The 23,314-nt window shown below is 37.0% G+C and overlaps 2 protein-coding genes across 2 annotated transcripts; both read left to right on the forward strand.

The window, feature by feature from the left end:
- The first annotated feature begins 313 nt into the window (after positions 1–313).
- LOC131313344 (sodium/hydrogen exchanger 6-like) lies at positions 314–12,003 on the forward strand. Its single transcript, XM_058341607.1, has 22 exons — positions 314–659; positions 1,291–1,342; positions 1,482–1,541; positions 1,693–1,717; positions 1,849–1,934; positions 2,035–2,146; positions 4,234–4,296; positions 4,429–4,448; positions 4,525–4,619; positions 5,297–5,325; positions 5,421–5,452; positions 5,545–5,592; positions 5,698–5,758; positions 5,839–5,936; positions 6,029–6,104; positions 6,213–6,232; positions 6,442–6,539; positions 6,618–6,727; positions 7,918–8,001; positions 9,566–9,663; positions 9,754–9,836; positions 11,532–12,003. The coding sequence occupies exons 1-22, from the start codon at positions 464–466 to the stop codon at positions 11,579–11,581; spliced, it is 1,596 nt and encodes a 531-aa protein (XP_058197590.1). The 5' UTR covers positions 314–463; the 3' UTR covers positions 11,582–12,003.
- A 2,141-nt stretch (positions 12,004–14,144) lies between these two features.
- LOC131313343 (QWRF motif-containing protein 6-like) lies at positions 14,145–19,489 on the forward strand. The gene is made up of 6 exons (XM_058341605.1): positions 14,145–15,727; positions 17,255–17,374; positions 18,089–18,205; positions 18,298–18,387; positions 18,726–18,833; positions 19,184–19,489. The coding sequence occupies exons 1-6, from the start codon at positions 14,438–14,440 to the stop codon at positions 19,274–19,276; spliced, it is 1,818 nt and encodes a 605-aa protein (XP_058197588.1). The 5' UTR covers positions 14,145–14,437; the 3' UTR covers positions 19,277–19,489.
- The last annotated feature ends 3,825 nt before the right edge of the window (positions 19,490–23,314 follow it).

Raw genomic sequence — 23,314 nt, forward strand, 5'->3', positions numbered from 1 at the left:
ACGAAAGGCTGAAACGAGAAAAAAATTTCCCTAAAAAATTCAAAAAAAATTTCCCCAAAAATTTTCCTCAAAAATTCAAAATCTTTTTCGATCCCTAAAAATAACTAATTCTTAAAATTTTATCAGCAAATTTTTTTTAAAATTACTACTTCTAAACACCAATAACACCTGTTGACTATAAGAATAAGAATAATAATTAATTACTATACGAATGTCGAAACTCACCCTTTTCTTTAAACGGGATCCAAATTTACCCTCAAGATTTTTTTTCTTTTTTTGATCGGAAAAGTCACCCTGAATAGAATGATTAATCCTATTTTCTGAAGTCGCTGAAATTAACTAACAGCACCTGGTAAAACGAAAGCGTGAGAAAGAAGAAGAAGAAGAAGAAGAAGAGTCGTGAAGAGGGAAGAAGTCGGAGGCGTAGATACTGGGCGGAGTGATTGAGCAGTTGTCTGTCGTAATGGGCATGGAAGAAGTGGAACTGCTGCAGATTTCTCCGTCGGACCCACGGGGGAGTCCCGGTAAAGAGCAACAAGCGGCCGGCGTGGGCATCCTTCTTCAGATCATGATGCTCGTTCTCTCCTTCGTACTTGGCCACGTCTTGCGCCGTCACAGATTCTATTACCTCCCCGAAGCCAGCGCCTCGCTTTTGATCGGTACGATAAAAAAAAAAAACCCTTTTTTTCTTTTCACTTTCAGAGAAATTTTTCATGTTTATCTGGCCATTCTACTTACTACAATTCCTTTGTATTATTACGTGTTTGATTCGCTGAATTGTGTGGTAAAAGCCCTTGTTCTTATTTTCATGTTTATGTCACGATTCTACTAAAATTCCTTTTATTTTTTATTTTTTATTACGGGTAGGATTCATTGAATGGTGTCGTAAGAACCCTCATTTTCATTTTCCTTCTGGGAAGCTATAGATGTTCATGTTGCAGTTCTACTAAAATGCCTTTGTGGTATGGGTTTGGTTCTTTGAATTGTGTCGTAAAAACCTTATAGTATTTTCCTTTTGGAAAGTATAGATATTTGTGTTACCATTCTACTAAAAATTCCAAATTATTACAGGTTTTGATTAATTTAATTGTGTCGTAAAAAGCCTTATGTTTGTTTTCCTTTTCAGACACTATTACATGTTTAGGGTACCATTCTAGTAAAATTGGTTTTATTATGTATTTATGGGTTTCATTGATTGAGTTGTGACTTTTATTGTGTAGTATCTAATTTCCTTTCCCTCGTATTATGATTGCAAGTACCTTGACCTCCTGTTCATATTATTTCTTTCAGGTCTAATTGTGGGTGGGCTTGCTAACATCTCAGACACGGAAACTAACATCAGGTCACTACCTTGTTTCATTTCAGAGAAATGTATACTTTACGGATAAAGCAGGCGCCTTTTCTTCTCTTTTGGTTATATATTCCAAATTTTATTATCTCAACTTGTTAATAAACTTTTGGTTTCTATTTCTGTATTGCAGGACATGGTTTAACTTCCATGAGGAGTTTTTCTTCCTCTTTTTGCTGCCTCCAATTATATTATATCCATACACCGGACTTTGGTCAATGATTTTCTTGCCTTGAGTTGCCATTTTCTAATAGTTTTCTAGAGTCTGGAAACTCATTGCCATTATTGTTTTATTGTTAATTGGCTTCTTTCGAATTGTTTTTCTTGACCTTTTTTGTGCTTACTCAGTCAGGATTCAGTTTAGCCCCCGTAAGTTTTCGTGATTTTCTTTCTTTGATATTCCCATTTGATGGATCCTTATACAAAAGGAGATACTTACAGTTCATGCATACAAACTGCTATGCATTTTAATTTCTGTATTGTGATCTGCTTCTGTGTAGAAACCTTTCTTCTCAAACTTTGGGGCCATTGTAACATTTGCAATCCTAGGAACGTTCATAGCTTCTGTTGTCACAGGTGTTCTTGTGTGAGTATTGCTCTGTATTCACTTTCCTCATCCTCTTGATTGCAATCTTAGGGTTTGGCCTAACAAGATAATTATTCCCTTTGAATGCCTCCTGTTTCAGTTACCTTGGTGGTTTGACATACCTCATGTACAGACTTCCATTTGTCGAATGTCTGATGTTTGGTGCTCTTATATCAGCTACAGATCCTGTCACAGTTCTGTCCATATTTCAGGTGATTTTTTGCTCAATATTAACCATCAGAATATATTTTACCATGACTTGGTTTTGTTAGATTCGACCCATGCATCTTATATGACTTGAGACATGTAGAAAAATATCACTAAAAGATAATACTTCAACTGGAAATGTCATCGTATATTTCCCCCCAAGTTTGAAGTCATGGGTACAAAAGTAGTTGATGGTGTTATTGACTCACTGGATCCCTTTTCTTTGAAGAGGCATTTACTTTGGTCACGTATCTTCCATTATCGCATTCATGAACATTGTTTCCTAGGTCATTGAAGTTGCTGAAGACAACAAAAAGGCTTATCTGTGATCTAAGAAGCACGGATACGGATACAGGATACGGACATGATGGGATACGGATACGCGGATACGTGATTTTTCCAAAAAAGAAGGATACGATACGTTGAATACAAAAGTAAATAAAATATATATTATATATATAATTTTTAATTTCTAAAATTTCATTAATGATTAAAGTTTTCTATTACACAAGTTCACCATTTCACATGCCGAGAGAGATATATTTACATCTACTTATATATATACATACACACAACGAGAGAGAGATGAGAGACGAGAGAGAAAAGAGAAGAGAGAGAGTGAGAGACACTTACAAGGTTGTCAAGGGAGATGAGAGACGAAAGAGAGGATATCGTCCGTGTGTTTCTAGTGTCCATTGGTGGGGGAAAAAGAAAAATATAGTTCTAACTGCAATTATTTTAACCCATATATTTTAAGTAATAACATATTTACCCTTGCACGTATCCAAAACGTATCCGAGCATATCCAACACGTATCCGTGCGTATCCGAAATGTATTGGGATACCAAAAAAATATTTCTAAAAGTATGATACTTTAAAAAACGTAGCGGAGAGTATCGGTATCCGATATGTGATACGGAGGCCAAAATAGAGTATCCATGCTTCATAGTCTGTGATGAATAATTCTTTAGGATGAAACTGATTCAGGAACAGTTCAAGCTGTTGAATGCTGATATATAGCGAGCTATGGGGATTTGCTTATTTTGAAGTATATTATTTACAAAGATGATGTGTAGATTCCAAAAGGAGAAGAAAGATATGCGAAATAGGGGTTACAGTTGTTCAATGTGCTTAAATCATGCTGACATGAGTTTCATTTGTGTAAGGTCAATAATTTTTTTCGGGGGCTGCTGTTTTTTAATTTTCTTCCAGATAATGTGTACTTCCCCTTGCTCATTGGCTGCCCTCTAGTTGTGTCACTTGGGTCTTTAAATGAAACCCAAACAACTCTCTGCACTGGGTTTTTCAATTTAATTCCATCAGTTTCTACCCCAAACCACAGTACAGAAATTTGGCTAGCTTTGTACAAACGATTATTGATGAGCTAGCTGCATTTGAACATTCATTTTCATACCTCCCAACTAATCTCATAACCTTTTTCAGTCGCCCCTCTCTCATCGCAATTGCAAACACAGTATGAACCTTATTCTTAGCTGGCCTTATTCGCTTTTAGTGAATCGGTCATCTTTGTCATTTCGAGGTTATTACAGATTAGTTTTCAAGATTATGTAAATGATGAAAGTAAAAGCGATTAACACTAATTAGGAGAAAATATTGAATAAACTGTCAAGAATGTAGCAATTAGGAGAAAATACCAATAAATTAAAACTAATGGGAGAAAATATTGAATAAACTTTGAGTACAGATTAACACAAGGGGAAAGTTGAACTCCTTTTTTATTCACAACTTCTTCACTTTGTTCTTTAGTTCAAGTGATTGCGAGGATCCAAGTTTTTCTTCTCAATAACTAATGATCCTTCACCCATCTTTTACTCCTTAATTCTTAGTTATTTCTTGGTTATATTGTATCTCAATAGTAGTGAGGTTCAGTCAAAGTAAGCTGAGTGATAGTTGTAATTAGTGTCCAAATGTGTAGATATCATTTCTTGATCGAGCAATTGTTGCTACTTTCTTGAGTTCCTTTACTGTTTGCTGAGCAGTGTTGGAGAAAATATATCTACTGTTTGACATCATTGTGACAATTCATTTTCCTCAAATCAAAGTCAAATTCACTTGACATTACATACTGTAGGAACTTGGCACAGACATGAACCTTTATGCCTTGGTCTTCGGGGAATCTGTTTTGAACGATGCAGTAAGTTTTTACTTGCTTCTATTCAGATTCTTCTTTTTATTTCACGGTACTTTTGCTTATAATGTACAGTATGTTTTTTCTTATAATGTATGTTAACTCGGAACTTTATCCTTTTGTATGTACAACCGGAAGATGGCAATCTCCTTGTATAGGTATGTAAGGTGGCCACACAAATTTGTGTATCCTTTGTACTTCTAGTTCTAATTCAAGCAATTTATTGTTTTGTAGGACAATGTCATTGGTAAGAAGCCATTCTTCTGGACAGAATTTCATCGTAGTCATTGTCAGATTTCTTGAGACCTTTGTTGGCTCATTGTCAGCAGGTTAACTTTAACTATATGATGGCCTTACTACTAAAAGTATGAAAATGGGATAATTTAACTTCTTTGTTATGGATGACAAGAAAGCTTGGTTTCCGTGTTAGTCGTTATGACTGATAGAGGATATCAGGTTTTATTTTTCTTCTTTTGTGCATGGCACACAGAAACAAACCAAAGCCTTGTGACAATTAGGTGGCCTTGGCTCCATGAATCCGTTTTCCCAAACTAATCTCTGTCAAAGCAAATGCCTCCGATGTTGTGGCAACGTTCTACTCCTCCTGAGATGTCTTGCCTTTTTAGTTAAGGAGTCTTTTGCTTGAACCTCATTTGCTATCTTAATTAAGGCTTGACCAGTGACAATATAGCCTTGGAACAAGAATAGAACCTTTCTTTTCTTGAGTTGCATATTTCTCCAACACGAGAGAAGAATTCATTTGAGAATTACATGCTCTCTGATTCAGTCACCCAGGAGTTAGAGATTCTTCAGTAGGATGACCCTTTTGACGCTTCTTTCCCTCTATACCTCCTCCATCCTTCGCAGGTGGAAGAAAGGGTGCTATAAATACTGTTAGTTGGGCATGTGTTTCCTTTCAAGATCTGTTGCAAATAAACCAATCTGCCATCTCTTTTTATTATGTCTGAAACTTGAGATTACTTACAAGCATGCTTCTGTTTTGCAGGTGTTGGAGTTGGATTTACTTCTGCTTTGATATCCTTTTAACTTACTAATTCTTCTACATTTAGTTTTCTTAATCAGTCTACTTGTGTTCTTAGAATGTCAGTGATCCCTTAACCTCCCAGAACCTTTTTAAGTATGCAGGTTTAGATATTGACAAGTGAGTACTGCACATATTTCTCTCTTTTCTTCTTGAAGTTTGCATTTAATCCATGGATTTATCGATGTATTGTTTTGACATTTTCTGTGCAGTCTTCAAAACTTGGAGTGCTGCCTTTTTGTCCTTTTCCCCTATTTCTCGTAAGCTCTACGAGGCCTTCTTTGTCTTGTCATGTGAAATTGATTTCAGCTGCTTCTGGTTCTCAGCATGCATCTTAATGTGTACAACCTTCTCCTCCTTTCCAGGTACATGCTAGCTGAAGGCCTTGGCCTTTCTGGTATTGTATCGATATTGTTCACTGGAATCGTAAGTGATTATTGGTTATACATGATTTTCAAATGTAGTTACCAATCATGTGGTGAGTAATTGGTTATGTTCTGTTTTAGGTTATGAAGCACTACACATTCTCCAATTTGTCAGACAATTCTCAGCGATTTGTGTCTGCATTTTTTCATCTGATCTCATCATTGGCAGAAACATTTATGTAAGTTTGCATCCAATTATTTACATAGGGTAATCTGCCTTGTTCTTTCACTGCTTCTGGCACACCATCTTATGTTTTTCCCTTTTCTGCAGATTTATTTACATGGGATTTGACATTGCCATGGAACAGCATAGTTGGTCACACGTTGGATTCATCTTTTTTTCTATTGTATCCTTCAGCCAGTAGTCTGATTTTAAACACAATGATGTCTTTTCCTTTTTTTCTTCTATGGAAATTTAACATTGACATTTCTTAACTTGCTTCATGATCTCTCAGTTATTCATTGGAGTTGCAAGGTATGATTATCCTTTAGCTAATTTTTTGAACTCTGATTGTCTTAGGCGTATTAGATTGCTTGTCCTATGCTTCCTGGTAATCTTGTCATTTCAATGCACATCAGCTGCTTTGTTATTTGCCATACTCAGGATGCACTTGCAATACGTGGATGATATTTGGGGTTATGTCTATGGAATTGCTAACACAGATTTGTAATTGTTCTGTGAAGGGCGGTAAATGTCTTCTCTTGTGCATATCTAGTGAATTTGGTTCGACCTGAACAGCGACAGATACCTTTAAAACATCAGAAAGCACTTTGGTATAGTGGTAAGTGGATCAGATGTCGTTAATCCTTTAAGTTGGTTTCGTTTCCAATGGTGCTGTCACTTTTATGTGGTTAAACAGGACTCAGAGGGGCTATGGCTTTTGCCCTTGCCCTGCAATCAGTTCATGATCTCCCAGAAGGGCACGGTCAGACAATATTCACAGCAACCACGGCTATAGTTGTTTTGACGGTATGCAGCCTAGCTTGCTATCTGGTATATCAAAAGCCTTATAGATGCTCCTTGTTTATGGGCATGATGCATGATCAACACCCTTTGTGGGTTGAAATCAATCCAATGTGACTCATCAGATATTTATTCAATAACTTACAACATCAGAAATTAAGGCTTTGTGTTTGTTACTTTTGGAAAGGGCAATAATTTCTGGATGGGTATCCTACAATCCAGCTAACGACCAAATATCTTGTGAAATTTGTCAGCTCACAACTATATGCAATGGTGACGAAACAATGTTATTAGGGATTGCCGAGTGATATGATTCAGGCAGAACTTATCCGTAGAACAAGATGAAGGCCTAGAAAGATGTGCATGGAGATTGTGAGGATATAATTGCCCTGAAATGACAGATGATATGGCTTGGATCTATAAGACTATATCTATGTAATTGACTGAGAGTTATTGGAAACATAAAATAAAATTCTTTAGTTCTACTGAGTTGGGTTGAGATACATCTCTTACATCAAGTTATACCTATAATAGAACGAACTCTCTTTATTCATGTCTACTAGAAAATACTTATTCCTTGACATGCAAGCAATTTGAAGGCCACCTATTGATTCTCGGGTAATGGTAATTAGCAAGCGGTTATGGATGTCCCTTGAAAATTGCAGTTCTTTCTAGAATTGGACGTTGTCTTGAAGCTAGATATGTATTTTCCCTTTAAAAAAGATCTAGACATCAGAGCATCGGAGGAACTATGGAAGTGCAATGCTCATCATGTTTGAAAGAGCATTGGATGAACTATGGAAGTGCAAAGTTCATTACGTTGGAAACACAAGTTATTGACTTTATGGTGTAATCCATGCACACAATCTGTAGACGTGATTGGCACTTGGCAGTGTTCTAAAAATCGCTAGGCACTAGTTGGGTGCTAGAGGGGAGCCTAGTGGCCGACTAATTGGCGCCTAGACCAATTTTAGTCTAGGTGTTGGAACCCCACCTAGCACCTAGGTGCCAACTACTCTGCTGCCTAGACTGACTTTTTAAACACTGGTGATTGGACAAAAGGAGTTACCTACTTGGGCTACTTTATGACTTAATGCAATTCTCCTTTGTTTGGTGCTATGAACAGGGCTTTCGACTATTTTGGTTGTCCTTTGTTGTTGCCTCATTTTTTCGTAACCTTATAAGCCATGTTGCAGGTTTTATTGATTGGAGGATCAACAGGTACCATGCTGGAAGCTCTAAAAGTTGTAGGAGATGGTCGTGATAGCCCTGTGGGTGAAGTAAGTTTTGGAAATATCACTTGTTAGTTCCATATGTTCCATTACCAATGGACTGACGCATAACTGTTAGTAAACCTTGTTCAAAAATTTCACGCGGAAAGTCTTGCTCGTCTATCTGCATCGAGATAAATGGTTTCCCTCGAAATCACCCTTTGGCATGAGCCTATTTCCCACACATCTTTCCATTGTCTACTTACTATCACGCTTCTTCTATGAGAATTTTCAAGTCTTCCAGTGCCTATTATATGTCACGTAAATTTTTTGTGAGATTACTATTACAATACTGACACTTCACAATCTGGGTCTTCTTTTCTTGGAAAGTGTGTTCTAATGACTTTCCCTGAATGTGTTATTCCTGATCACTGGTTTGATTAATGCTAAACACACGTGCATGAGTTGGGGAAGAAATCAGGTATCTATGTTGTTATTCCAGGAAAAGATGTTATTTTACTGATCCCTATCTGATTTGGGTGGCAAAATCCCATGCTAATTCTGAAAGTACCCTTTGTGCAAATGAAAACTGGTAAACTTGAAACAGTGAGCACAACCAAACAACCCACCTCTTCGCTGGATATTGAGGGGATGCATCCTAGTAGTTAATCAAAAACTTCTATGTGCACCAATAAAATTGCCGTAGACTTATACATGCCTATCACCAGCAGTCATCATGAGTATTTGAGCCAACCGAGTCAAGTCCACGAGTGGTTCAAATTGGTTCAGTTAAATCGTTCGGTCAGGGTTTTGAGATCACTCGCAGTTTGTCCAAGTCATCAAACAAGTTGTCAAAGCTGAGCCCAAGTTTCTTGCTTGAATTCATGTCACTGATATTAATAGAGAGTTTTTACAGGTTCACAAGTGTTTTTAAACGGGGCACAACTTGTGTTATTGTACCCTTGTGTCAAATTTGTTTTTGAAATGCCAAATATTGCGCTATATTCTCATCCTTTTTTTTATCTTCCTATTATTCTTTCTATCTCTAGTATGGAATTTGGATTATTGGTGTGATAGTTTTTTGTTTTAGATGATCAAGAAATTTATAGGAAAGTCATCAAGGTATGTCACCCGTGTATAAAAGAAAATCCAGGATAAAAAGGCCCTATACATCATGTAGCTAAATTAATAAAAGGAAAGATCCGTTTTCTCCGCTATACTCCACTCGTATCTCCAAATATTTCCGTCATATCTTGAAATTGGTCAAGGGTTGTACTTCCTCGACTCCCAACTATGCAAACTAGATTAGGACAAATCCTAACAACTTCCCAGGACCGAGATTATACCAAACTTAGATTAGGACTGGGATTTTCCCAAGGAAAACCTATAGGGAAAGAAGGGCACGCAGGCGTGAAGAAGAAAGAGGAAGAGGGAAAATGAAAACCTGCTCACCGTTCTTAGATACTTTCCTTAGCAAGAATTGATTGCATATGCATTGTCACACTTCTGTCCTTTCACTGTATGAAGCATCTCTCATATCTTCATGTTTATGGATCAAATAGTTGGGAAGAAATGTGATTAAAATGATTATTGGTGATCTCACTCTTTTTCTCTGCTTCCAATTTACTGTCAGAGCTTTGAAGGGAACAATGGGTATATAGCCCCTTCGTATGATGTGGATTCATCGTCTGGGAACAGGTTTAAGATGAAACTCAAAGAATTTCACAAAAGGTATGACAACCTGTCCTCAAATGGGGCTCTTCTAGACAGACCTTTTTTCCATTGGTTTCTTGATAAATCTAGCTTTGATTCTTCCTGCAGCACGGCATCCTTCACAGCATTAGATAGGAACTACCTCACCCCTTTCTTTACCACGCAAAGTGGGGCTGAAGAAGAAGAGCAAGGTAAGATAAAATCTCGGTGCAAAATTGGAGTCAATAAACTATTTATAGAGTGAAACCTCAGTAACTAACCTTTATTCTGCAAGCTGATAAAATTGCTTTCACAAGGCTGGAAAGGGGTCAGGGTGCGAATTGGCTCTATAGGGGTCTTGCACTTCTTTCCTGAATAGAGATACAAGTTATTTTGGAATTTTTGTACAACTCTGCCACCATCAAATCGCCATTTTGACCTCCATACCAACATGAGATTCAAGACAACTTATTTTCACACTGCAAACTCTGCTAGAACTATAAAAAAAAATTCCCAAAAGCTTAAGCTATTATGAGTTTGTTCCCACTATGTATCAAGCTATGCAATAGCCTACCTTGCAGGCAACTACGGCTTGCACGTGGAAATTTTAACATCCACGTACTTTGAAAAAGAAAAGAAAAGAAATAAATGCAAACAAAGAGACTTGACGTCAATACCTCTCCTAACTTGAGCTTGAATACTTTCATCATGCACTTTGAAAATGAAGAGAAATGCAAATGAAGAGACAACCTTGAGACCTATCCTAACTTGAGCTCTAATACTATGTTACCTGGTCTAATGGATAACTCGACTCCAAAAGCTAGCTATTGAGGCGAGGTTGTCTTGCTGGTCGATCAAATATCGTTACAAGTAGAGAAGGGGGTGCCTGAGCTGGTGGGTACTTGCACACTGTAGGGAGAACTTTCCAGTGAGAATAAGCCAAGGCGAGGAAGAGGACATCTAAGGAACAAGACGTGGGAGAAACTCTAATTGCAAAAGGAAGTTCAGAAACGTTGAGGGTTGAAATAAATTCCTCCCAAGACACATGAACAAGGAGTAGGTCAATGTTAATAAAATTCTCTTTGGAAGTAGAAGCAGTTTTACAAGGAAGAGTAAACCATTGGATCCACTCAAGAAACACAACATGACAAGATAAATACTACAATTTTGGAAACAATATCACAACACTTACCCTTTCTGCTGAACACCACAACCCAAAATGACAAGAGACCGGAAACTTACTGTGCTATCGTCTTAGGAAGATGGCAGTTGAACAAAAGACATAGGTTGTGTTTGGTTGGTAGTTTAGTTTAGTTTTGTTTTGGTAGTGGGTGGAGAGAGAAATAGGGTAATGATTGGAGATAGGGGTAATGATTGGAGAGAGAGAGAGAGAGAAATGAAATTAATAATTAGAGATATAGGATAATGATTGGAGAAATATATAGGATAATGATTGGAAACAAAACTAAAACTAAAACTAAATTGGCAACCGAACAAAGCCATAGTTGACAGTAATTAGGAACTCTAGCAAATAGCTCATAAGGTGAGAATCCACAAAGAGAGAAGAGGGTTGGCATAGGATTAAGAAGATGAGTTGTTGTAAGAACCATGAATCAACAGAACATAGGAGGAAAGGAGAAGGATCGGTTATTTCCTGGTATTTTGATTTTTTCTTGTGGCTATACTATTTTGATCTTCCTTGATTTTCTTACGGTTAAGTTGTTCTGGATCCTTGGGCATGGGAATTAGACAATTCTACTTGCACGCGCACAAAATTAAGTCTATATACCAAATTCCATTTGAGACAGATAACCATAATTTCCTCTTTTTTGGTCTCTTATTTCCTGGAAACTAACTAGACATCTTGTCATTATGTTTACAAATTCAACTTTCTTCTTGTTTGACAGATGAGCTAATGCCCAGTTCTAGACGAGAAAGTTTCAGTGGACATCGCTGACACTCAAGGTGGCAGTTAATGTGAAAGACCTCTTGCTACTGAATTAAATAAATTCTAAGCAGAACACTACAAAGTGGTCGGCAGTATCTGAGCTGGAGGTTTCGTGGTGTAGCTATTCACCTAAAGTCATTGCAGTTGGCCTTCATTACGCGAGAGATATACGATTACACTACTCTAGGAGTTACAGAGATTAGAAGCCGTTTTTAGTGTAGGCCATCAAATGTCTGTGCATCATATCTAATCTAACTTTTGTACACGATAAAGAAAACTGGATTGGATGATAAAAGAAAGTGTAGCTCTGTATCAGATTTAACTCTGTATTAGTATGACTACATAGTCTACATTTTCCCCTGATGTGTTCAAAATTTCGATATGGTTGAAGATCTGAGATCTTGGTTAAATAGAGCATGTCTCTTTGTTCACATTCTTCTTCGTTTTTCATCTTTCTGTTTTAGCCTCGAACTCTGTGGGAAAGAAAGAAGTATTAGCCGCAGTCAGTCTTGAATGAGGTGAAGCTCAGGGCTCTTCTTGTGCCTATTCCTGCCAAGGGCATTGCCTTAAGCTGATGTGACTAGCAAAACTCTGAGGTTCGAAGGGAATGCAGAAAGTTGCATTCAATCTCTGCCGTTATTTACCATTTTATGCATTCCCAAGAGAAGACAATTCTTCCGTTCCCTTGCCAACAAAGGTTAGTCTGAATTTTCCCAATTGAACTCGGTGGATCCTTATGGTATGGGTCCCGTTGGATGTTGATTCAAGTTTTCCCACAACGGGTGTGGCAGTTCCAGGTTTACGAAATCTGAGGCCTCCCAACATGCCTATAGCCTCAATGGATCACATTTGCAAAGATCCAACCACACCCCTCTCATACATGTGGGGCTGGGGGCACACATGCATGTGAGGGGGTGTGGTTGCAAATGTAGTGTGTATGTAGCATTGTTAATACCCGAGAAAACTCGAGCAAGAACTATTTACGAGTAATACTACTGACACCACATTTTTTATTCCATAGACACAAATGTGGTGGGTTCCACACAAAGCCCACTACACTTGTGTCTATGGTCTTTTGTGGGGTCACCACACTGTGTCTATGAAGTAAAAAATGCGGTGTCATTAGACTTTCTCAATATTTTAGGTTCAACTAACGTACAGTCACTTTCAGATTCCCTTATTGGATGAGAGATCATTTGAGGGTGAGTTTTTCCTAAATTTTTGGTCTATTATTTTTTGTTTGTATTTTTTACTTTTCGTCCTTTTTGTCTAGCTTTTGACCGTAATTTTTGAAATAAATCATTCATCTCGACACGAGAAAAATCCAAAACGTATGAAAATGTTGTCCGAAGTTGAAAAAAATTCATATATAAGATGACACTAATTGTTTGAGAAGAACTTGTTTTTGCTTTTGGTCATATATTTTTTTAACTTCTTAGACTCCTCTCGTTGAGACGGATGATTAATTCATAAAATAAAACATGAATAAATTTTTTTTAGAAAAAGACGTACAAAAATTCGAAAATAGAAAGTTCCAAAAAATTAGTAAAAACTCATCCATATCATCACGTCTCTGGATATTGTCACGTAGTGCCCATACTCTTTGTCTCAAATCAAACACAATAAGTGCCTAGGTGGGGGAAAAAAGTAGGGGTGAACATGGACCGAATTGGTCCGGTTTTATAGTAAACCAAGTACCAAACCACTATCAAGGATTAAGAATTTGGAGAACCAAACCAACCCATAAAATTCATATAACCAAACCAATCCAAACCATTAAAAGGTGGTTCGGTTTCGATTTTAAACCATAGCTCGCTTGAAATTGTATATCATCCCTATAAACTGTTTGAAGTACTTAAAATTGCTTACCAAAACTTATTAAAACTAGCTAGTTATATTAAAATCATCAAAACTCACTAATATCAACTAATTAAATAATAGTAGAATACTAGTAGTAATTAGCAAAGGAATATAGCCATGGAATAGAGTATTAGATTAGAAAATTAGTTACCGAGCGAGAGAGTGAAAAATCAATTGATTAAGGGATTAAACAGGGGTGCTATAGATCCTTAATTAAGTCTAAGCTGTGTATGTTTAATGTATTGAAATTATAGGAATGGATTATCGTATATAGAAGTTTAGGGAATTAAACTTGGAAGTAAAAGAATAGGATGGTACCGTGGTGGAATGGAGAATTAGATTAAAAATTTAATTTAATGTATCTAAGCAAATTAATTATAGTATACATGTGTGTCTTATACGGTTCGAATCGGTTTGAAACCAAAATCGTTAACGTAAATTCACAGACCAAATCATTTAACACAGTGTCTAAATTTTTAAAATCAGGACCAAACTACATCACTAAAAAACTGAAACAAACCAATTTATTTGGATTGGTTTGGTTTGGACTAAATTCTTGGTTTGCCGGTTATTTTGCTACCTCCTGAAAAAAAGTCTGTGCCCATACACTTTTTTGTATTTATTATAATTACGAGGCGTTACAAGTGTAATTTCACCTCCTTTTTAGTTCCTTGATTTTGAAATAGGCAACCGTTGGGAGCCGTTTACCTACGCAACGGCTAGCGTTTCCGCAAGTTCTTCTCTCTCTCTCTCTCTCTCTCTCTCTCTCTCATCAGTTCGTTTCCTCCACAGACATATTCACAGGGAGGGACACTACACTACGCCAGGTACAGGATTTCCCCCAATCCCTGCTCGTTTCTTTCTACCTAGTTTGTAGCAGAGTAACAGTCACGATCCAAACGTCCCTCACAGATCTAGCAATCGTTTCACTCCAAGGTAGGAGGGGCTTTTCTTGAAACTAGGGCACCAAATCCCACATCACGTTGATATTTCTTGGGCACAAAAATGAAGGATTCGATAGCTGATCAAGTTACCCCTACAGTAGCGGATTCGGTTCCTCCTCTACCCCCCCCTCCCAGTCGCCATCAGCGGCCTAGGGTTAGGGAAGTCAGCTCCAGGTTCATGTCTTCCATCGTCCCCTCTTCTCCCGGTGATCTTCACCATCACCAAAACCATCATCACGTGCCCAAATCCCCCATCTCCAAGCACACTCCAATGCCAACTCCTGAAATCCACTCGCGGCCCCTGCAACGCTCCAAATCCGCGCAGAGGCAACGCGGAGGAGGTGGAGGAGGGCAGGAGATAGAGGCCGCGGAGCCCTTGTCGAGTCGTGCCGCGGATGACAACAACATACAACAACTTGACACCTCTAGGAGCTTGGAGTCTCCACTGAAAGGACTCCATAGTGTTAAAGGGTCAGTTGTACAGAGGAATAATAAACGAGGTGCTTCGGTTAAACTAATTTTCAAGGAGAACAATGGAGGTAAATCTGAGCATCAGCAATCAGAGGTCTTGCGTCGAAGGGGTGGAAATTTTACCACCCCCTCGAGACCTGACACGCCTACGGTGAGCACTACTAGTACTGGCACGGATCATAGGGTTGTTTCGTCTAGGTTTAGACTATCGGGGACTGTCCAAAAGGGCATTAACATTACCACTGCCACGGCTGCTGCGAAGCTGTTGCAATCGAGTGGGATGATGTCGTCCTCGTTCAATGCTGCTCAACTTCCTCCCAATCCCCATGCTAGTAATAGTAATGGAAATGGGGGTACATTGGGAAGAGAAAACGATACATGTCCCACTCCTTCAAACCCTTCTTCGGATTGTGGCCTCGGTTCTGACAGTGAGGAGGATGTTGTGCAGCAAGACAGCAGGTTGCGGTCTTCGTTACCGGAGGTGGATGTGTCCACTAGATTGTTGGGGGATAGAAGTTGCACTATGGGTAATAATGCCATTGGCTGCAATTCGTCCAAGTTCTCTGCTTCTTCACCTTGCTCCCGTTCGCTTAACTTGCCACTCTCAAGTTATGAACATTCCTCCTCCCTCTTGCATACTGTTGGAAGAGCCGGTGAAAAACCCACCAAACCCTTGGGAAATTCTGGAAAGATGGGAAGCCTTTGTCTGCCTCCGCTTCCGTGCCCAAAGGCGGGAGGAGATTTGAAGAAGGGAAGGAAGGATTCAAGTCATGTAGAACAGGTGCATTCTCTGAAATTGCTTCACAACCACCACCTGCAGTGGAGATTTGCAAATGCAAAGGCAGAGGCCTCCATGCATGCCCAGAGAAGGGAAACTGAGGTTTGTTGCATCTGTATTCATTGTGATTGAGTTAACCTATTAGTTTGTTACTATTTGATGCTATGTGGTTCATAGCCTTAATTGTTTTTTTATTTTTAGATCATTTCAACATAGAACTTTAAGAAGTCAGATTACTTAGGGTGATTTTTCAATTATCGGGATTGTGATAAAGCACGCAATGCATGATGTGTCACTCATTTATAGAGGTGTGTTGGAGGAGAATTTGAAATTTCAAAACCTCTAAGAGCATCTCCAACCCAAGTCTTCAAATTGAAGACACAAAGTAATACTCCTATTTTTTATTCAAAACGTAAGTATGAAGAAGGTAACTATTCACATCAACTCCAAGCCAAGTATGGTTGGAGGCCAACAATTTCTCAATACGGAGAAATGAAGGCTTGGTTGGAGATGCTCTTAGAGCAAAACCTGGAATATCAGAATGAAGAAAGAGACTTGATGAGTCAAGGTCTTTCAAGTTCTACTTGGACTAATATTAGGAAGAGAATCTGGAATATCCTAATGTATGTGAACAGCTGTCATGAGTTTAAGCACAAGAGAATGAGAAAAAGCCTCCAGAGTTAAGAAGGAAGCAAAACCTCAAACTAAGACTGCAGACAAGAAAAAAAAAAGCATACGTGAGAGTAAAAGATTGAATAGGTCGGTAGAGTTTGTTGTAGAAGAGATCAGCAACAAATATATCCAAATTTTGAGAGTATATTTAAGTTCCAAAAAGTGCTAAATCTAGCACAAAAAATAAAAAATTCTGGTGGCTAGCAATTGCCTAACAAAGAAAACCGCTGAATCTATATCCATTGCCTATTGTGAAGAATTAGAGGTCCAACTGCAATGGTTCATTGTAAAAAAAAAAAAACTGCAATGGTTCAGTGTCAAAAGTTGTAAAGACCTACAGGCATGCAATTTTGGATCTGACATACTACAATTTTGTAAAGTTGGAAGTCAACCGAAATTCATACAAACAAGAACAAAAAGGAACAAAAATTAAGAAGGCAATGTATGAAGAACTTCAGAATGTCTTCAAGGTATAAAATCTCCAAAACATGTGTGGAAAACAACTACACTTCATTTTTCAGCATATCCTATGCTGCAATCGTTACTAACTTGAAAGTTGAAATTGATAAGATTTCAAGTTTAAGATGAGGTGTCTTTGACTAATATCTTTAATGAAAATAAGAAGATCTTGGCATCTCAAAGTAATTAATATTGTCTTTCAAAAGAGTGTTTTTTGATAATTGGAGTCTAGAATTTTGTCGAACTTCTGTCTAGAAACTGTTGATGAATATGTAGAGTGTTGACTCAAGGACAAATTTTCCTTGGTTGACTACTATTACGAAAAGACTTCAGAATAATCCCAAGATAACGCATGAACAAATGGCATGACTGGAGTGAGGAAAGAACCAAGTCCCAAAGCAAGAAAGGGTACTAAAGAAAAGGCATCCACAGATACATTTCATTTTAACACTTGCCTCCTTGCCTTGTTGTGTGATGCTTGTTTGTTTTATTCTGCAGAGAGATCTTTATTCTCTTCAAGTCAAAATATCAAATCTGTGTGATGCTGTGAAAAGGAAACAGATCGAACTTGGGCTATGGAAACGAACACAAACTCTATCCACGATTCTTGAAGCTCATGTAAGCATCGTATTTTAACAAATTCTATTACTTTATTAACGATGCAATCTTCTTACAGTTGTTTTTTTTCTTGAATTTGTTATAGATTAGATTTTAACTAAAGATACAGCTGGTCAGTCAAGTAGTGATCTTCTTATTTCCATTTAGAAACAACACTAGGGTTAACTTGTAAAGTATGACATTATTCACTTTCTTTGGCACTAATCTAAGAATTTCTGAAGGGGCCAAAAATTGATTTCTGGAGCTACATTGATTGACAAGCAAATGCTTTTGAAGCAAACCCCCTTTTCCTTTATGAATTTGCATGGACTTTTGAAACAGGGTCTGTTGTGTGCTTGCCCTCTTTTCTCATGATCAATGTGTGGGAGACATCTAGGTTTGTGTGCATTGCAATGTGTGGTATATTTTTCATGCATTATGGTTGTCAGCTCGTATTAGTTTCTTCCTTTTGATTCCTACTCGTGTTAGATACTCATTTCAGTGAATATAAAAACAGGTCCTTCTCTGTCAATGTGCCAGTATTTTTCATGGTAGCATATGCTCTGGATGATTCTTCCAACAATTTAAACCTTTTTTCAAGTATGACGTGTTTTCAAGATAGTGATTTCAACTTTTTGGGTAAATACTAAATAGATAGTCCTGTGGTTGTGACTCCTTATGTCAATGTAACAACTCTACCACTCTTGACTCAAATTTTGGTGGCTCTGATTTTAGATGCCAAATCTTGATGAATGGTCCACTTTGGAGGGGGAGTATTTATCATCCTTATCAGGAGTAATTGATGCTTTGGTCAATGCCTCCCTCCAACTTCCAGTTGGTGGAAATGTGCAGGTAGATGTGTTTGTTTATTTGAGCCAGCATTTCTATACATTTCTGCATCTGGTTTTTGCCAATCACTGAGCCGTGAGATAACTATGTTTCAGGCTGATATAAAAGAAGTGCGGGAGGCTTTGAATGCAGCATTAAAAATGACAGAAAGTATATGTTCACATATCCAAAACTTTGTGCCAAAGGTAAGTTGGATAGAAGGGATTTTTGTACTCCAATTAGTCGATTGGATTTTTCTCTATGCTTGTATGTTCATAGACAAAGACCAGTGAAATGATATCCTTTCCAAGATTCTAACTTTTAATGGAAGACTATAGAACATTATCTGTAAAAGGCACGATAAATAACTATGTAACATTATGATGATCTAATCGGACTTGAAGTTTCTGAACCAAGAGGGAGGGTTGAATGTTGTTTTGCTTTGAGGATGTTCTCCACATCAAGAATTTGGCAGATAGACTACTTTTATGTCCCTATTTTTGTGCATCTGGATTTCCCATGAAATGAGGATTCTTCAATGCAGGCTGAAGAAATGGATACTTCTATTTCAGAACTAGCGAGGGTGAGCGGTGGAGAAAGAGCTCTCGTTGAAGAGTGTGGACATCTGTTGTTTAAGACATACACATCACAGGTTTCCTTATCACTCATCCTTTTCAATTTTCCGTCTTTTGATATATGGTTGCAATATTTGTATTTTTTTTTTTGAAGTCCATTGGTCCAAAAAGGCTTGTCAAAACTAATACAGGTTAGCTAACAGCATAGTCTGTCGTTTTACAGGTTTCCATTGTGTGTTTTTTTCCCTGGTTCTTTCGTTTGGGTTCTAGAAAGAACTGTGTTGAAGTCCTCTATCATCAGCATTATTGTTATTGTGTTTCTTCTTGTTGTTTCAGTTAATAAGTCTGGAAAAGAATGGAAATGCTAAGTTTTGCCATAAAATCTGCTTATTAGTACCTAAAAACTAACTGATTTCTCTACTTTCAGGTTGAAGAATGCAGCTTAAGGGGGCATCTAATTCAATTACACAGCAGCAACCATCATCCAAGGAAGAGTGAGCATTTTTGTCAGAAATTTTGAAATGGTGATACATTCATTGATTCTATGAGCTTAATAAGCCTTTTGGGCAATTCGTTGCCATTGTAAGTATGAAAACTTCATTGAATTTTAATTTTTTTCCTGCAAGCAGAAATGAGGGTAATCTTTGTCATGCCAACTCTCTCTTCTTCAGATACTTGTGTAATGCCTAGAACATCTACATTGAGTTGAGCATTAGCCTCATGCTGAGCATTATGTTTGCATTTCAGATTCCAGAAAAGTTTGGTTTGCATAGTCTTTAGAGGACTCACTTCTGTAGATTCATTACAAAGTTTATGGACACTTTACAATCAAGTGAAAAAACAGAAGACAAAATCACTATGGGACATCTGGTTATTGAATAATTACTTGGTTTGAAGGAAAAAAAAGTATATAAATAATATTTGGATGTTTTATAGTACATTGGAAGTAATGATACGTTGAAGTTATGAAACCTAAGAATAAATAATGTGACAACTCAAACAAATCATTCATCTTGTGGGCACTTAAACAGGGTCCAATCGTTCTGGAAAATTTGAGAAAGAAAACCTCAGGACCTTTTTTTTTTTTTTTTTTATGAAGGTCAAGAGGGTATACAATAAATTCATGGATTTTCACCTCCCATATGATCATCCTGTTGGAACCTCAGTACTTAACCCAAAAAATATGTTGATTTTTTCTTGGTATGTACCCAAAAAGTATTTTGATTTACTCTATGAAAATATAACTACCGGTTAAATCGGGATAAAGATTTGATAGTCTGAGTAGGGGTCCATTTAATCAGAATGGTAACGAAGTTTAATTTATTTGCTAAATTGTAAGTCAACCAGCCAACTTTGTAATATGCAGCATATTATGGTACATTTTTTATTTTATTAATCTTTTGGGTTCAACAAATTAGGCCCCTTTGGCCTAAATTTTTTGATCTTCTTTAACCAAGCCTTTTTGTTAGTTTCTCTTAATTTTTAGTAGATTTGGGTCAATTCTTTTGGATGAATTGTTTGTCTCGATGAAAAGGTATATCAAATTATAAACAAAAGTTGAAAAACAAAAAAATTCAAAAAAGATGAAAAAGATAGTGTCGTTAGGATTGTCTTATATGGATTTTTTTTCAACTTTCTTCTGTGTTTTTCTAATATTTCGATTCCCCTTATCGAGACGAATGATGTGATGTAAAAATTATGACAAAATACAAAAAGAAAAGAAAACTCCGGCCAACTAATTTAATAACAATTAATTTAGTCCAAATGCATTCTTAACACCCACATCAGTCAACATTTTTTAGACATATTGATCCATTTTAGTATTTAACTCCGGCCAACTAATCGATTAGGGCTTTTTATTAATTAATTAATTTTTTTTATTCAAGAAAATCATGTTTTATGTAGAAAAATGTTAACCTCCACTTTGAGGGTGAAGGATAATAGGTAAAATACACATTGATATTTGCAAAAAGTGTATTGATATTTGGCAAATTCTAACCGGTGCAATGAAGCACCGCTTATGTGGGCCCGTAGGTAATGATAACTGACCCCTTGCAGCTTGCAGGTCGAGGAATTGAAATTTTAAAGTCAAACCACACCATTGCGGTGCTTGACGTCGAATCATGTGTCAAACAATACAATTCCATCCACATATTCCATTGTGGTACAAAAAACTTTATGCCGTATAATGATAACTTTGCCTTGATATTACACTTATCACCCCTTCTGTAAGTAACTTTTGGTTCTTCACCTGTCCCAGTTTAAGACCCGTTTCGCTTTCTCAAATACTGTAAAAGTAAAAAATAAGGACATATTTTCAACCATAAAAATAATGGACTTACAAAAATAATTTTTTAATTTTTTTTTGTAGGGTTTGATAAATCTCATCGAAATCTATTAAATAAGATCCATATTGTATATTTTTTTATTTCAGTAAGCCTACTATTTTTAAGCTTGAAAATTGCAAGTAAGTACTTATTTTTTAAGGACCCAATTCGTAACAGGGCCTAAATCCTTCCACAGCCACTGCCGGTGGCGGGACTCATCGTCCACCGACGGTCACGCAAGGCCCACTCTGGATACTGCACAGAAAATTAGAGTCGTTCAATTTTTTAAAAAAAAAAAAAAACGAGTGATCATGTAATCTGAATGAAAATGAGAAATTGAATCAGATACCTACGCATATTGGATTGAGCTGGTTTTCACAAGTACGCTCGATTTTTTTTAAAATTATTGAACAGTTTAGATTTTTTCATCCGAAACCCGAAGTGAACCCCGTGTGTCCGTCGGTGATAATTGGTCCTACCACTGTCTATGATTCTCTCTTTTTTTATTCTCAGGTGTCAACAAACCTTAACCATAACATTTCACATCCTGCCACCTCCGCCTCTATGATCCTTTCTTTTTTTGTTTCTTTGCATAGCATGTGTACCTCACTTGTATATTCTATTTCACAGTTATTTCAGGAAAAATTCTGGAAAGCATTACATTTAAGTAGGTCAATTAGTTTATTTTGTTCTTTTCATAAACCCCAACGGGGTTTAGCTCAGTGGTCAAAGCTTGGGACTTAGAAGTTTGCTCACTCTCGAGTTCCAAAGTGCTTTGATATCATATTAATTTGTCAACCACCAACTCATCTAAAAGTTTAAGCTATTAGAGAGGGGTGCAATTTTATTATTTATATTCTCAACATAGTCAAGGTGCGCGTAAATTGGCCTGAACACTTAATTATCAAAAAAGAAATAAAAATCCTTTATCAGGTGACGGGGGGTAAATATAACGTGTTTCTAATGTTGTTTGAGAGGACAAGAGAAAAAAGTAGAAGGGGTAAGTGAAAAATGAGAGACACAATATATGGGTTAAAACTATTATTTTGGGAGTAGTACAAAACAACAATAATGGTTTTGTAAACTGTGTCGAAGTAAAATGCAAGAAATAGGCGCGTGAGTTAACAATTTGAATGGTGACAACATATTTTATAATTTCTTAAGGAGTGCATAGTAGCACCTGTTAGCACAACCGTTGATATTTTTCAAAAGTTTATTAATATCCATTCGGTATGTATTGATATCTCAATGTGTTTGGCTTATTGTGTATTATCCTCCACCTTGTAGGCGAAAGTTAATAAGACCACTTAATTATTAATCATTCTCAAAGTAAACTCTTGATGCCTGTAATGTATAAAATAAGAGGTGAACTACTTAGTTCTTTATAGTTTTTTTGGTGTTGTAGTTACATGACACTGGCAAAAATCTACCAATCAATATGAGTGTGGAGGTGGTGCTAATTCCTATAGGTTTCAAGGGCTTTGAATTTAGAGCACTCATCAAACTAAGACCCAAGGTCAATCCAAGGGTCGACATTTATGGATAAAGAGAAAAAACATTGGTTGTATTTGGTTGGGAGTTTAGTTTAGTTTTGGTAGTGGGTGGAGAGAGAAATAGAGTAATGATTGAAAATATGGGTAATGATTGGAGAGAGATAGGAAGAGATGAGAAAGTAATAATTGAAAAAATAGGGTAATGATTGGAGAAAGAAATAGGATAATGATTGAAAACAAAACTAAAACCAAAACTAAACGGTGAATTGTGTATGAGACTTGTCTAGTTTGTCAACAAATGATTGCTAGTCCAAAAAACAAGTCTAGTATACTCTTTCAACTAATTTTGATGTGTTTTCACGAAGTGAATGGTTCAAATTATAAGATACCTTCGTTTATGTGCATATTTTTCGAGTTTAACCAAGTTGTATTTTCAATATTTTGAAAATGGCAAGGCATTATTGGAACATTTCCAAAATACTTAATGGATATTGAATGAAATTATTGGTGAACGATTTTAATCTAAAATTTGTGTCTATTCAGGTTAAATGAATAGACGTGACCAACCAAAATGTGTGAATGGAACAAATAGTGGGAATGGAACAACTATGCAGAATATACGTACGGAATGGGAGGAAACGGACATTTTCATTATGGTAACCGTGTACAGTTCAATCGAACCAATACCGTAATGGCATGGGTTCCAACACGATGCTGAAGATGACATGGAGGACATCA

This window comes from Rhododendron vialii, chromosome 13a, assembly GCF_030253575.1.
Source record: "Rhododendron vialii isolate Sample 1 chromosome 13a, ASM3025357v1".
NCBI lineage: Eukaryota > Viridiplantae > Streptophyta > Magnoliopsida > Ericales > Ericaceae > Rhododendron > Rhododendron vialii.

Excerpts from the sequence above, each read along its gene's own strand:
- LOC131313344 (XM_058341607.1), top strand. The coding sequence starts at position 464 with ATGGGCATGGAAGAAGTGGAACTGCTGCAGATTTCTCCGTCGGACCCA. Across the intron at positions 4,297-4,428 it reads AATCTGTTTTGAACGATGCA|ATGGCAATCTCCTTGTATAG; the intron begins GTAAGTTTTTAC and ends TACAACCGGAAG. Across the intron at positions 5,326-5,420 it reads TTGGATTTACTTCTGCTTTG|CTTTTTAAGTATGCAGGTTT; the intron begins ATATCCTTTTAA and ends ACCTCCCAGAAC.
- LOC131313343 (XM_058341605.1), top strand. The coding sequence starts at position 14,438 with ATGAAGGATTCGATAGCTGATCAAGTTACCCCTACAGTAGCGGATTCG. Across the intron at positions 15,728-17,254 it reads CCCAGAGAAGGGAAACTGAG|AGAGATCTTTATTCTCTTCA; the intron begins GTTTGTTGCATC and ends TTTATTCTGCAG. Across the intron at positions 18,206-18,297 it reads CAGTTGGTGGAAATGTGCAG|GCTGATATAAAAGAAGTGCG; the intron begins GTAGATGTGTTT and ends ACTATGTTTCAG.